The sequence below is a fragment of the Sphaeramia orbicularis genome, chromosome 1 (assembly GCF_902148855.1).
Source record: "Sphaeramia orbicularis chromosome 1, fSphaOr1.1, whole genome shotgun sequence".
Classification (NCBI taxonomy): Eukaryota; Metazoa; Chordata; class Actinopteri; order Kurtiformes; family Apogonidae; genus Sphaeramia; species Sphaeramia orbicularis.
The window spans coordinates 11,800,752-11,815,680 of record NC_043957.1 but is presented as its reverse complement, the minus strand read 5'-3'; the positions used below and the strand labels follow the sequence as shown (position 1 = coordinate 11,815,680).

At 38.5% G+C, this 14,929-nt stretch overlaps 1 protein-coding gene across 3 annotated transcripts in view; it reads right to left on the bottom strand.

The window, feature by feature from the left end:
• The window catches only part of frmpd1a (FERM and PDZ domain containing 1a), a 69,744-nt gene that overhangs the window by 16,511 nt on the left and 38,304 nt on the right, over window positions 1-14,929 (bottom strand). For all 3 annotated transcript variants that reach the window (XM_030145066.1, XM_030145127.1, XM_030145211.1), the window contains 4 exons: window positions 10,024-10,146; window positions 8,534-8,694; window positions 2,214-2,316; window positions 2,024-2,069 (listed from right to left, as the gene is read on the bottom strand). In XM_030145066.1, coding sequence (XP_030000926.1) covers window positions 2,024-2,069; window positions 2,214-2,316; window positions 8,534-8,694; window positions 10,024-10,142 — 429 coding nt within the window. In that variant the 5' untranslated portion in view covers window positions 10,143-10,146. The remainder of the gene's footprint in view (window positions 1-2,023; window positions 2,070-2,213; window positions 2,317-8,533; window positions 8,695-10,023; window positions 10,147-14,929) is intronic.

Sequence of the window (14,929 nt, the reverse complement as noted above, 5' to 3'; positions counted from 1 at the left end):
GCTTAATGAAAAGCTTAATTTTTGTGACCCTTGATTGTAAAGATTTTCACCGTGTTCAAACTTAATTGTATTTTTCAAACACAGACAGATTTTTAGAGATTGATGCCTTCAACACATTCAAAAAAATTGGAAGACACATGGTTACCTCAGTGTTACATCATCTCTCCTTTTTATGACATTTTTCTTGTGGCCTGAGGAAACTGATTGTTGCCGGTGTAATTTGTGACTGTGCTGCTCATCAGTCTATAATGGCTGCTGTATGATTTTTTTTTCATGGTGTCCATTCTTTGACAATAGGAGACAGATGTTGACTACAGTTCAGCACCATAACTCTGTGATTATGGAGCCACACTGTTGGACCTGGTCATGACATCTGGCATCATCTTGCTGAAATAACCATGAACTTCAGAGAGAAAAGATGTTGACTTGATGTCAGCATATGTCTCTGTAAGAAATCCCCAACTTTGTCTTCAGATCAATGGTCTCACACATATGCAGGTCAGTCGTATAGACACCAATGCATCCCCAGATTGTCACAGATGCTGCTTTTGTACCTTTCATTGATAAACAAAAACGTGGACTTGTCTGACCACAGCAAATGTTTCCACTGCCTTTCATTCCAGAGATGGTCTCATGTCCACAAAACTCTACACAAATTGATTGAACTCTTCCTACTTGTGTGAAATTAGTTCAGGTTGTGTTTCTGTATGCAGCAGTGAGCAGTGAGTTCATGTGTCTATATTCATTACAGTAGTATGACACTTTCTCATGTGACATTGGCTGTGGGTCAAAGGTCATACACATTCTACAGTGGCTTCTATCTTTGGCCTTTATGCACTCAGATTCCCATGAAGTCCATGAATGTTTTTTAAAAGATGATGAATTGTAGATTTTGATTTGACTGAAACTTTTTTTTTGCAATTTTGCATTAATGAATATTCTTTTTGAACTGACTGAAAATTCTCTCATTAATTTTGGTCCAAAGTGTTGAACCAACACTCATCCTTATACAGACTGATCCTTTGGTGGATGTTCCTCTTACATTCCATCACGATCATTCATCTGTTGCCACTGAATCTGATAACTGTAGCAAAATCTGACAAAACAATGGTACTTGAATATTCCACAAAATTTCAGTCTTGTTTTGTCTCTGTCCAAAATTTAGTGAATGTGTTTGAAGTTAATTTTCAAGTCCACAGTTAAATAAAGGTTCAAACAAATGCTCAAACCACAGTTTTAAGTTTTTATTGCATTTTGCATAATCTTTATGCATTTATGGAAAAGTTATTTGTAGAGTTCTAATGCTAATACCAGTCCTTGAGTTACAAAACTAATTTACTTTTTTTTTTTTTAAACAAATTCAATAAAAGTAGAAACTCTGTACATACTGGATTATCTAGCAGTGATAGTAAAAAAATGGAAAACACCTCAGTATTATGAAGCAAATATGGAAGAAAGATAAAAGAATTCCTCTGCTCCTACTGTCTCATTATAACGATAATCCTCTCTTGGATGAGCATTGTGTCTTTTGATGGAATTGGGGTGGTGGTGGTGTGCGTGTGTGTGTGTTTGTGTGTGTGTGTGTTTGAGTGTGTGTGCAGGTAGGGTTGTGCTGCTGTGAATCAGATGGAAAAAGGTGCTTCCATCAGCAGGGCTGCTAATGAGAATCGCAGCAGCCATTTATTTACCTATCTACTTCAACTCAGTGCAAACACATAAATCAACTTCACGGATAGACATGTACACGACTTGCACATACACTCAGCCAGACTGAGTGATCACGGCAGAGAGTGTGTGTGTCCACAGGAGGAGCTGTCCAGTGGAGGGAGGTGTCTGAGGGTGTAACACGTTGATGCCAATAACAGTGATGTAGTGGCAGGACCTTGGAGACAGGGCACTTGTTAGCAATGATGCTCCACCTTGAGCTTCATTGACATACTGATTAATGGGTTTGTTGACACCAGGGTTTTAGAATCTGTAGTATGTACGTATGTGTGTATGTGTATTATATACAGTATCTCACCAGCATTGTTCTGAGCACTGTCATTGTCAATGTTTCTTGACACTCCCTGAAAGAAAAACAACAGCAGTGTCTAGTGAGACCATACTCAAGACAACACAGTGCACATACACTAGCTCAATTTTACGCTAGTTGTGTCATTCATTATGCAGTTTTCAAGTGTGTGTTTGTGACTGCAAATGTCAGTGTGAACCTGATTATTTCAGCAGCTTGCTCCGGGGTCAGATCATCGGCAGCAACGTTATTGATCTTCACAAGCTGGTCGCCAGGGACAAGCCGACCATCTGCAGGACCACCTGGACACACAAAATGTCCTTGTGTTGTCATCCCTGAGGGTGTTCAGTCAGATTGCATTCATATTACAACTGGGCCTGATGACAAACAGTACAGTGTATTGTACAGAGCTGCTTTCATCTCACGCAGATGCATAATTTTTAAAGCAGCTCTTAAAACCCAACCGTAGTGCTTTGTGGATAATCCAATTGCTCATTCACATATGTCTCAGCTTCATGTATTTAGAATTACAGAATTTCATACATCATGATTAAACATTTCAAATCAAACTCTAATTTTGCTTTTCACAATGTATTGTAGAGCCAGGGGGAAGTTTGTAAATGAATCAGTCTCTGCTTTTAATGACTGATACTACCTAAAAGGCTTCAAACTGAAGATCTCTGGACTGCATGTTGGTAGAGAACCTTCTTAAGCTGTTTCTGTAAATTAAGGAATAGATTCTTTATGTAACTCATAAAAAGATCATTCAAAAAATGAAATAAAGATGAAATAATAGAACACAACACATGCTAAATAGTGTAAGTTTTACTTGGAATTTGTGTTTAACTCTAACTTGAGGGAATCTAAAGCATGCTCACTTTGTGCTCAGTTGCAAAAATATACCATAGTGCTGAGCATAGATAGCTGCAGCAGACAGCTTTGATGACTCTGTTTTTTCTGCATTTATTAAACTACAGCATATTTACTAAAAATAATAATGCAGTATCATTAACAGTGTAGTCTTGGTGTAGTCTTCTGTGTAAACAAGAATTTATCTATAATATATCTATATCTATATTTAACTATATACAAATGGTTCATGGCTAGGTTATTAATTAGGTCATGAACATATTACAGTTGTCATCATTAAGCTGTTATAACTTAGAAAATTATAAATTAGAAAACACGGACAAAAGCGACCTTTTGCTTGCCAAATAGTGAACACACATTACATTTACTATTCGGTGTCTGATCTCATTGGACACTGAGCTACCTTTGTTTTCATCAGCAGCATTCATACCCAGTAAGTTACTACCATTTAACCATTGTCAGCAATTTAATATTACGCTGAAGTCCCACCCCTTCCATTGCGTTCCATGGCAATGGTGGACAGTGATGACAAAGAAGTTTTTGATCCCATTTGAATCATGCCACCATTTACAGAAATGATGTTCATCAGTTTGAAATTAAATGTTGTTGTGTTTTGTGGCAAAGACAGCAAAGTAATATGTAGTTTTCTGTTACACAGCTCTATGGACTGCATGCTTCATCACCAACAGTGAAATGGCCACAGCCTTGACACATTTTTATTACTTAGTGTTTTTGAGTGAGGTGAATTAAAGAGTTGGAAATCAGTACAGGTCTGGTCATGTTGATGCTGCAGAGACATCAGACACTCTGAATAGATCATGGAAAAGACAGGTACAATGACATTACCTCCAAAATTTTCAGTTGTGTAGTTTTTCTATTTACATATTTCAAAATCAAATAAAATATTTTAGAAATAACCCAGGAAAAAATAAAAGGAAAGGAAAAAAAGGAAAAATAAATGTGTTAATAACAGCTGTGTGTAAGTAAAAGTCTGAGACAATGAACTAAATATGAGATACCATCCACTGTTAAAAGCTTGCATGGGGCAGCTGTGGCTCAGGAGGTCCAATAACCGAAGGGTTGGAGGCTTGAATCCTGCTCTATCCTAGTCATGTCCTGTTGTGTCCTTGGGCAAAACACCTCACCCATCTTTTTACTCACACTGGTGTATGAATGGGTATAAATGTTCGGTAGTGGTCGGAGGGGTCATTTGGCATGTATTGGCAGCCACGCTTCTGTCAGTGGCTACAAACGTAGCTTACCACCGCTAGAGTGGGAATGTGAGAGTGAATGCATAATGGATCAATAATGCAAAGCGCTTTGGATGCCTTGAAAAGCACTATAGAAATCTAATCAATCATCATTATTATTATTATTATTATTATTATAAAAACACGGATATTACTTCCTCTTCCCTCTGGGAATTTCTCCAATTGTCCGTGATCTACACAGAAATAAGAAATGCACAATGCAATTTGTCTGTGCATAGATAAGCCTGGTATTTAATACAGTATAGTGTAATTCTGTGAGATCACGGTAATTTATATAGTTGTATACTTTCTGTGTGAGCTAATTTAACTCACATTTGAATAAGTTCAACTGATATAAAAGTAGGTCACACAAAAATGACTTCATGTGATTTGACTCTACCGTTGCATGACGTTTACATATGTGGACAGTTGGTTTTTGATGTATACAGGAGGTGTAACAGTAGGTTTATAAAACACAATCATTTATCTTAGTCCCCTATACATGCTTATATTTGTACATGAGTGAACCACTCTGAATAAGTTTATACAGACCTGTCTAAAAGATTTTACCCATGTCAACACTACTGTCAACCATGTTAGACTGAGTGTGTCACCAACATGAAAATATTTAGCATGTAACATAGTAATCAAGTATAGTATTACATTGGATCTACTGATACAACTTGAAAGTAAGTTGGATGAAAAACAAACCAAAATTGAGTTAAATTAAGTGTCCACATGCATGGACACCATGCATGAAAGAGTTAAATTGACAACATCATATGTGTAAATGATGACACACACACTCCACATCCTGTAGATAGATAGATAGATAGATAGATAGATAGATAGATAGATAGATAGATAGATAGATAGATAGATAGATAGATAGATAGGCAGACAGACAGACAGACAGACAGATAGAACGATAGAACGATAGATAGATAGATAGATAGATAGATAGATAGATAGATAGATAGATAGATAGATAGATAGAACGATAGATAGAACGATAGATAGAACGATAGAACGATAGAACGATAGAACGATAGATAGATAGATAGATAGATAGATAGATAGATAGATAGATAGATAGATAGATAGATAGATAGATAGATAGATAGATAGATAGATAGATAGTCCACTGAGTGTTTGCAGCAATTATGCAAACACTTTCCACATTCTGGATTTCCAAAATGTTCAACAAATTTTTTCTGCATTGTGCCTAGCTGTACCGATAAGTGTTACAGAACTGACAAATACCTTCAGGTGTGGTTTGTAAAAGGAACATATCACACTTTTTCATAAATAAACACGATGCAAAATTGATGGGAGTCAGTACTGGTTTAGTTACCTTTGGATGATCATTTACTATTTATACCACACAAGAAGGCCTCAGATCTAAAAGGCCATCAATCCTAAACTGTGTGAACTGTGAGACGACTGCAAGCTGTGAGCACATCTTATCCAATGCTCCGGTTGTAGCAGTGTAATGTTTCTATTTTTGGAGAGTTACTGAGGGACTGTATGACTGCAGCAGCTCTGCTTTGGATGTGACAACATCTACAGCAGCTAAGAAATGGCTCCAGAAACTTCTAAACTGAAGCCCTAATGTGCAGCATGCCTAAGCATTAGTGTTGCTTCACTTATTTGTGCATATTTTTGGCATTAACCACAGGCAGTTTCACAGACTGAGAAACAAAATCTGATATATGCTGGTAGTAGCTTAATAGCTAAAATTCAAAAACTAAGTGTCATCCTTAGCTTTCTGATGATATAGAAATACAGTACACATGACTGACTACACATCTTGTTTGTTGTTGTATCTGAAAATACATTATCAGTACCATAAGATGCAGCACATCTCCAGGATGACATTTTCCACAAGCATGGTTAAAATCAGGAGGCTTTTTCACCCTCTGTTGACCTCACCAGACCTACCTCAGGCTGTGATAAAATCCCACCTCCTTTGCTCAGACTCAAACTGACAGACCTCAGCTCCAATGGAACAGCTTACTCCACTTTTACCCATCTATTGCATAACACAAAGCACTCAAACTGTTTTATTATTAGAGGTTCTTGTGAGCAGCAGTACACCACCTATAAACAGAGCCTGTGTTAAGGAGAAAAATCCCCCTTCTTTAAAATATCCCACTCACTCACTTTAGTAAGTTTCCCTGGTTTGTGTAATTCTTTATTCTCCCAAGTAGGTTTCACTTTTGCACTTGGCCTTATACACTGGCAAATGGGCTGCAGTAGTCTGGCACAGCACCATTCCATTATTTGCTGAGGAGACATGCTGTATACAAAATAACCTGCTTCTAACAAGGAGAATTGGATGAAAAGGGTACTGGGTCTCAGTGGAAACTGAATATGCCGAATTTTAACTTTTTTAAATCAAGTTATGCCATAATATATTTTTTTTTTTAGCCAGAGTCTTCAATGTCTTGAATGGAGATATATTACAAATAACATATTTACATTAAGTAGGTTAGCCAGCATCATTTTCAATCTCTACAGTCAAATAAAAATAGTGATTCATAGTTCTACATTGTGTTAACTTGCATCTCCATTGCAAAGGAACAGAAGCAAACAATCTTGGCTTGAAAGTGAAGAAAATGGATAAGCATCTTACAGTGTAATACCACTGATGGCCACTAAACATTGGCACCAAAAAATCCTGGCTACTGTAGCCTTAAATAATAAATAAATAAATAAATAAATAAATAAATAAATAAATAATCAAAATGATTGTAATTGGACAGCAAATACATTTATGGTACAGATCAACAGACAAATATCAACATTTATTTAATTTTGTCATTAAAATCTGTCTCCCCTAACTGCATGTCACTGCCTGACACATACTCACAGTACCTAACATTACCATTAGCATATAGCACACACACATTAGTTTTTTTTTTTTTTCCGGAGGCGGGGGGTGGGTGTATACGTGGGGGTTCGGCCCATAACTAACGTAACCAACGCTGGCGTGAAACAAAAGTGAAACTTTGCATCCTTTCAACTCCTTTCCAACTTCCAACTCCCGGGTTCTATTCCTCTATTATACAGCGTGTGTGTGTGTGTGTGAGAAAGACAGAGAGAGAGAGAGAGAGACAGAGACAGAGAGTGTATTAGAACTACCATAGTTCATAGGGGACAAACAGCGTTCGTCTTATCTTCTCTTTCCTCGTTGCTGTCTTTCACCTGAACCCGTAGTGATCCCAAATGGGCGGAGGGTCTTCAGTCTCTTCCCTTCAGGTTGACATCATATTCGTTGTTTTTTTAACCTTATGGCAGCTGTTATTTCAGATTTTGTGTCATTGTGCGCTATTTCAATAATGTCCGTGTGGAACTTGCGTGGATTTAAAGTTCTGCATCAAACAACCTCTTTAGTTCCTTTTTCTTTTTCTCAACATACTGTGCCGTTTCAGTACAGCTGTGTACTGAACTGAACAGGTGCGTAGCGAAATGGTTCAGTTTGGTATGTGTACCGTTATAGGCCTACGTGCTACTAATATTGCTGATAATCTTAGTTTGGGATAAAATCTGCTTTTCAGAGGACATCATTAAGTAAATAAATTACAGTATTGTCCAAACTTTCCTATGTTATTACAGAGTAATAGTGGAATCCTGATATTTTAATTTGAGTGTTGCCTTATGGGCAACACTATGTTACCATTAATGTTGCTAGGCTAGTGAGTGTGTTTATGCTGTTGGTGATATTTCACAGTCTGTCAGCACAATAAGTGTTCAGTTAGTCCACTTCAACCCACAGGCGCTGAGAAGGCTTATTATTAGTTTCTTCTAGGTATGGCCAAAATATTGGAATAATATATTCTATAAAGTATATAATAAAGTTTTTAGTGTAAAACAACAACAAAGCCATCCTGCTGCCCTACTACTTATTTCTACACAAAAATGGTATGCTGATATGCCCTCTACCTAGGTTGCTAGGTACCTGTTTCAGATTATCAGATGATGTTTTGGTCAGACTGCCTACCACCAGAACATGAGTTACAACGTAGGGGACAGCAGCTGTGCCTGTCAGGCAGGAGGCCCTGACAAAGCAGACCTAGCTTCTGGCACACAGACTGAGACCCCTGCAGGAGGAAGGAGATGAGAGCAAGACAAAAACTGGCCTCACTTAAACCTGCAGTGTCAGCTATGAAACAATACTCCTGAATAACAAGTACGCTATATCCTTTACTCAGGAGTTGCCAGTGTAAGATTCGCTGCAGCAGATGTAGTGAGAAGACAGTAATGTTAAATATGGAGAGAGGGTTTAAGACAGATTGCCTAACAATTCACAAGAACACCAGGGACCTTTGAAGAGACAGTAGAAGCGTTGTTTAGAATGCAACAACCCTGCATTCACATTCCTTAAACCTTGACCTACCAGGGATGATCTCCTGTACCAGGATCGGGGTCTGAGACGAGAGAGTGAGGCCATGAGAGTTAAGGCCCGGGTCCCGTTGGATCTGAACATTGAAGCGGAAGGCATAACTCCTCTGATCAGAACCACTGGATTGTGCCTTTCCGTCTGGTGCAGCCCTGTCTCTGGAGGCAGTCATGAACAAGAAATTAGAATGACAACTTTGTGCTTATAACTCCTATAATTCTGCATTTCCTGTTTATCCACTCCAGTTGTAGACACCAGGATGTCATGTGTGAACTATGTGCATGATTTCTGCCATGTCTTGTCATTGAACCAGAAGCATCATTTTTTTTTATGGTAACAGGATGTGAGAACAGCAGTATTAAGCCTCAAATGGGATAATGTGATCATACCTCTGCTTTCTGCTGTGAGGGGATAGGAGATGGAGAAGTGGCCTCAGATAACACACACTAGCATATTTAGCTGCTTTATTGATCCTGTTGTTACAGATGGAGGAGCTACGGACAATCTGAAAAAGGTCTGAAGCGTATCAGTACTTCCTCAGTATTAAAGTCACATTTTGTTTAAGGATATGGGATACTACATTATCATGTTAAACCCTCAGTGTGCAATATCTTTTGGCATCATTGGGGAAAAATACCCTACATTTTCTCTCAGCATCTAATTCAGCAAGACATAGAGTAAATGTGACTTTACAGTCTATAAAAAATGTACTCTGTGACAATAGATTTTGAGAAAATTTGGGAAATCACAGATGCCTTTTGGGAGATAGGGATGCAAAATATGTTACTGACAGCTTTAATTACTGGTCACTGTAAAGACTCCATCAAACAAGACTCTGAAAATAAAGTGGATAAAGGGAAATTTTTTGTACAAGTGGGAAAAAGCTAATTGTCATGGCTTAGTAATTTAAGATAATTTCTGTATATTCCTACAGGCCCTTCTCTCTCTTCCAAGAGAATGTTAAGGTGACATTAAATGCTCAATATACAGCATTTAATGGCTGTGAAGCTACAGATTGCAACCAAATGAATTCCCTAACCACCCTCCCCTTCAGTGGCTGTAAAAAACATAAATTAGTGTCATTAGTCAGTGTCAGTGTTTATTTTGTCTGTTCTGGGCTAGTTAATGGGATATGGCTCTGTTCCACACTCAAACATACCAGGTGACAGTAATCCACCTTAATTCCACCTGCTATAAAATGGGAAAAAGAGTAGTCTAACAAGGGTTGCTGTAACAACATGAGGAAACAGACCCATTTTCTCTGTAGAAATAAAGACTCATTCTAAAATAATGAAAACACAATAATAATAATAATAATAATAATAATAATAATAATAATAATAATAATAATAAAATACACACAAAAAAATTTGCTATAATTATTAGAACATATTTCTGCAAGTAGATCCCCCACATACCACACAATGAACATTTTAATCAGTACTCTAACTACTCTGTTATTGTGTACTGGACAAAAAATGTTTCACCTGCTCAAAGAGTGAGATCTGCTTCCTAAGTCTCTGGACCGTCTCAGCCATCTTCCCACCACCTGCTCCACCCGGCTGGTCCTGCGGGATGGGGAGCGACTCCTGTCCTGCACTTCCATTTACCTACCAGTGGGAACCAGATCAGACAAATTAAAACAGGTTAAGGATAGGCACACACAGCATACACATATTTTAAGCACTTCGTGGTATTCTATGTGTGTGCAGGAAGCCAACCTAGAAATAAAAGTAAATGCAAATGGAGGCAGGGACCTCCGTTGGTGTACCAAAAAATTACACAGACAAACATGAGGGAAGTAGTGAGACTTCTGGGTATTAGACATATGGTCTGAGGCCAACAATGATGTCACTTGTGGCCACAAGCTGCCTAATAGGCTCTTAGCCAGAGTTATGGGCCAAATTGCTTGCATGTTGCATTCAAGCCACACCAAACGTCAATATCAACAGTTTCTAATTTCCGATAACAGGGGTGTCTCCTTTGAATGGGTCCCTGTTGTGTTTTGCTGTGGTGCAGTGTGGTTGGTGAGCTGGTTGGTGTAATGGACATAACTTACCTCTGGTGGGGTTATACCTAATGTATAAGCTGAATGGCAAGAGGTAATTGTTTCCTCCTGGACTATCGTAATAATTTGGGAAATGGATATCAGCTTACATACATGTGATTAGTATAACAGGTACAGGCACAGTAACAAAAGACCGATCAGTTTGGTCAGTTTATTGATGTAGATAGCAGTTCTGTCATTGAGCATAAGCAGAACGTGGTTCTAGTAGCTAATGGCTATTACTAGGCTTCTCAAAAAGGAAAATAATAAATCATAGGTAGTTAAAAGATGATCAAAGTGAAAAATGTATGACAGTGTCGAAGTTTGTTTCAGAGATGGGGAATCCACTATTGGCTGATGTTTGCTTCATGTCCACAGATCCTTATGGATATATGGGAAGTACATTTCAGACAATCAGATACATACAAATCAAATCCCCCCTCTTGGCTTAAAGACTAGGGTAGTGAGGCAAAGACTCTGTAATTAGCCGTTACCTTATACCCTTCTCACATTATTAAGGTCTAAATGTACTGGACCATGACTGGGAAATACTCTACTAACAACCTAATACTCTGCGAGATACTCTACTCTACAAGAGGGCATTCATGTACAGTATGATCACTTAAAATGATGATGAACAAATGCATAAAGGAATAAGTGAATTGTTTAAGACATCAATAAATTTTTCATAAAGTAGATTAATTATTAGGGAATACATATGAACAGATGTATGGGTGTAATGATGGTGATAGATCAATGAGGCATGATTAAATACCTGAAACAATGGATAAAAGCATCAACAATCTCATGGAGCGGAGCCATCAGTTGGTTGTAAGGCCAAACAATTCATTAAAATTTGCAAATGCAAGAGCTGCAGTTTTATTTAGGCACAGAATATGTCACAAACATGCCTTTATAAATTAAGCATTGCTGCGTGTTAGGGTAGAGGCAAGATGTAAACAGAATTTGGTTCTGATAGGAGCCAATGGCTGATGCAATACTGAAAGGAAAATTAAAAGTAGCTAAAAAAAATTAAAGAAATAGCTTAGACTTATATTTTTATAGCTGGATGATGATCGGCCACAGTTTAAGAGGCCAAAGTATACATCCGGGGTATAGTCTGGCCTAGGCCACTTTAACCCTGGGTATATTCCAGATGGGGGGGTATACATTGGCCTGTTACACCAGGCTTTTTTTCCCCAGATATATATTTTTATTATGCTTACATTTCTAATAAAATAATAAATTTTTCATTTTTGACAGTGTAGGCTTGTCATATTAGTGCAACATTACTGGTTATTCTGTTAACTTTAAGCCACTGTAGGTGTGTTTTTATATTCCTTATGTTACAATCTTTGACTACCACCTTTTTGGCTGCAAGTCTAAAAAAAAATCACCCCTTTCATGTTACTGGCCTCTCATCTTTTAGTGTTTAACTTTACAAGTAACCTAAATATATTTCTACACAAAAATGATGTGGAAACATTAATAAATAACTAAACTAAAATATACTAATTCATCCACTTTATAAAAGTGGATGGAGGAAATGATAATGAAGCAAAATAATTAGCTCAAATACCTGTGATGATGCAACAACTGTGACAGGGTGCAGGGTACGACTGCAGGGTGATATTGGTTGATAAATTAATTATATTTTCCTGTTCCAGACTATTGTTATATGTTTTAACATTGGCTAAAAAAATCACTATCCCCTAGATGTAAATGGAACATGGAAGTCACACAAATTTTACAATAATTACCATTCCTTATATCTGTCAACATAATCTGAAAAAAATGTTTTTGTATGTCCCTAGGGTTTGGATGAATGGATGAACATATTTCTGTGTGATTTGCTGGAATGGGAGAGTGAGTGATCTCAGCAGGCCTGCCAAGTTCCAAAGTGAGCAGCTGCAGGAAAGAATCTCCTCCAGATGGATGCGGTTGATGATCAACATTAGCACTGCCCATTAGAGGAAATGAGGGTGGAGGAAGAGAGACCAGGGGGAGAGGACTGAGGATGTTTAAGGATGTCTAAAGGAAGGTGAGAAGGTAAAGGTGGCCAGTGAATTAAGTGTGGTGTAAAGTCACAAGTGCAGAAAACAGAATGAATGGTGGACTGAGATATGATCAAAGAGAGCAGGGAGGAGGGCTTAGTGATGAAAGTGTTGAGTGACACAGCCAGACAGCAGCGTCTCCAGGGGAATCTTGAGTCATAAGCACATTATCCATCCATCTGTCTGTGAATACCTTTCTTCCTCTTCTCTCTTTCTTCCCTTCTTTCTTTTCATATATCTGCCCTCCCTACTCTCTCATATCTCGCTTTTCCTGTTCACTTCGCTCTCACCATCTCACTTCTCAGGTTACAGAGACATAAAGCAGAGTGTACTTAGGTATGTAGGGGTCAGAGTATAACAACTGTCCTGCTAGCTTGGTGATCTCAAGAGTGAAATGAATACAAACACAAACAGCCAGAAGCCCTGATACAGGAGGGAGGTATTCCCAAAAATGCACAATCAGTGATGCATTACAGCTGGATGTTTGTGTTCCACATGTCAAACACTGGGACAAAGCACACAAACAGCTGCAATCCCTTTTAATCCCACAACCATGTTTTCCATTATATAGTAAGTGGATTTGATATACTGATGAAGTACAAGTCTGGTCTGATCAATTGGAAAAAAAAAAAAATCAGTGCCAAGGCCACATAGCAATTCCTCTTATGCAACCACAGCATTCAAGATAAAAGATCAAGACAGGAAACATGGCCAGCTTCTTTTCATTTTTTATTATAAGGTTTTATATAACATTAGATGCTGCTTGGAATATTATACGGTGTACTTTCCTTTCACACCAAGGTTCACATCTCTTTCTGCTTCACCTTCCTCATTTCAGCAATAGTTTCGGTGCATTCATTGCTGACTAGCTTTCATTTGTGCAGTTTATTACCTGTGCTAAGTGGTTATGTTTTTACCTACAGTTATGGTCATTTCTCAGTCAAAATCCTTCTGATTTGAGTCTAATTTATCACACACATTTAGCCATCTAGAGCCATACAAGGTTAAATTTGAAAAGTCAAAGGCTGCATTTCTAAAAATCAATAAAATGAAAGATTTTGTTGACAGATCTATTTGGTATTTGACCTGATGTATCTTGGGATCCTTGTTTTGCATAGTGGAAAATAGCATTTTGAACAAATCTACATACATTTGCAAAAGCAGGATCAATAAATGGTAAATGGACTGCACTTATATAGCGCATTTTATACACCTTGATGGTGCCCAAAGCGCTTTACAAAGCCTCAAGTTCACCCATCCTCGCACACAATCATACAACAGTAGGTGGCTGTTGCAATGAAAGGCACTGCCAGGCCTTACTGGGAGCAGTGTCTTGCCCTAGGACACTTTGACATGAAGACAATCGGAGCCGGGATTTGAACCGCCAACCCTTCGGCCATTGGACGACCCACGCTGAAGAAGGCGCCAGCCCCTCATTCAAGCCTACAAAGGACTCGTTGAAAGCATCCTCACCAGCACCATCACAGTGTGGTATGGCAACACCAATCTGGCTGAGAGGAAAATGGTGCGGCGGGTCATCAGAAATGCAGAGAGGGTCATTGGCTCTGGCCTCCCCTCCATGGACACCATCTACAAACAGCACTGCTGGAAGAAAGCACAGAGCATCCTCAGAGACCATCACCATCCAGCTCATGCTCTGTTCTAGTGGGTGGAGTCAGACTACAACCTGAGACACTGCAGGCCGGTGAGCATCAGCACTCGCAGGACCTGCCTCCACAACAGCTTCTTCCCAGCCACAGTTAGACTAGTGGCACAAGACATTTAGGGAAGGAAGTACCCCTGGCCACTAGTCACTCATGACCTATACACTCTTACATATAACTTAACTAATACTGAGCTATAGTCTATTCTCCCTTCATAAGAAGAACATTCTCCTAAATACGCGCAACAGCCACTTTAATCAAATGTGCAATAATTTGTTCTACCTCCCAGTACTTTTATTATTATTATTTCTTTATTTTACGGTGTGTATTTGTGTTTATCTGTGCAATAACTGTTTTGATATGTTTTAGCAGTGTTTATGTGTTGTTTTTTTGTTTATGTCTTTTTTAACTCTGTGACTCAAGAGCAAAGCACAAGAATTCCAATGTACCTATACTGTGATGTATCTGTGCAAATGGCCAGTAAAGTCTATTCTATTCTACCAACTAAGCCACGGCCACCCAATAGGTAGGTTCTGGGCAATTTAGCCACCTCAGTGAAGCCAGTCATGGCCAGTGGCGGCTCATCATTAAAGGGCACTAGGGCACCGCCCCACCTACACTATATTGC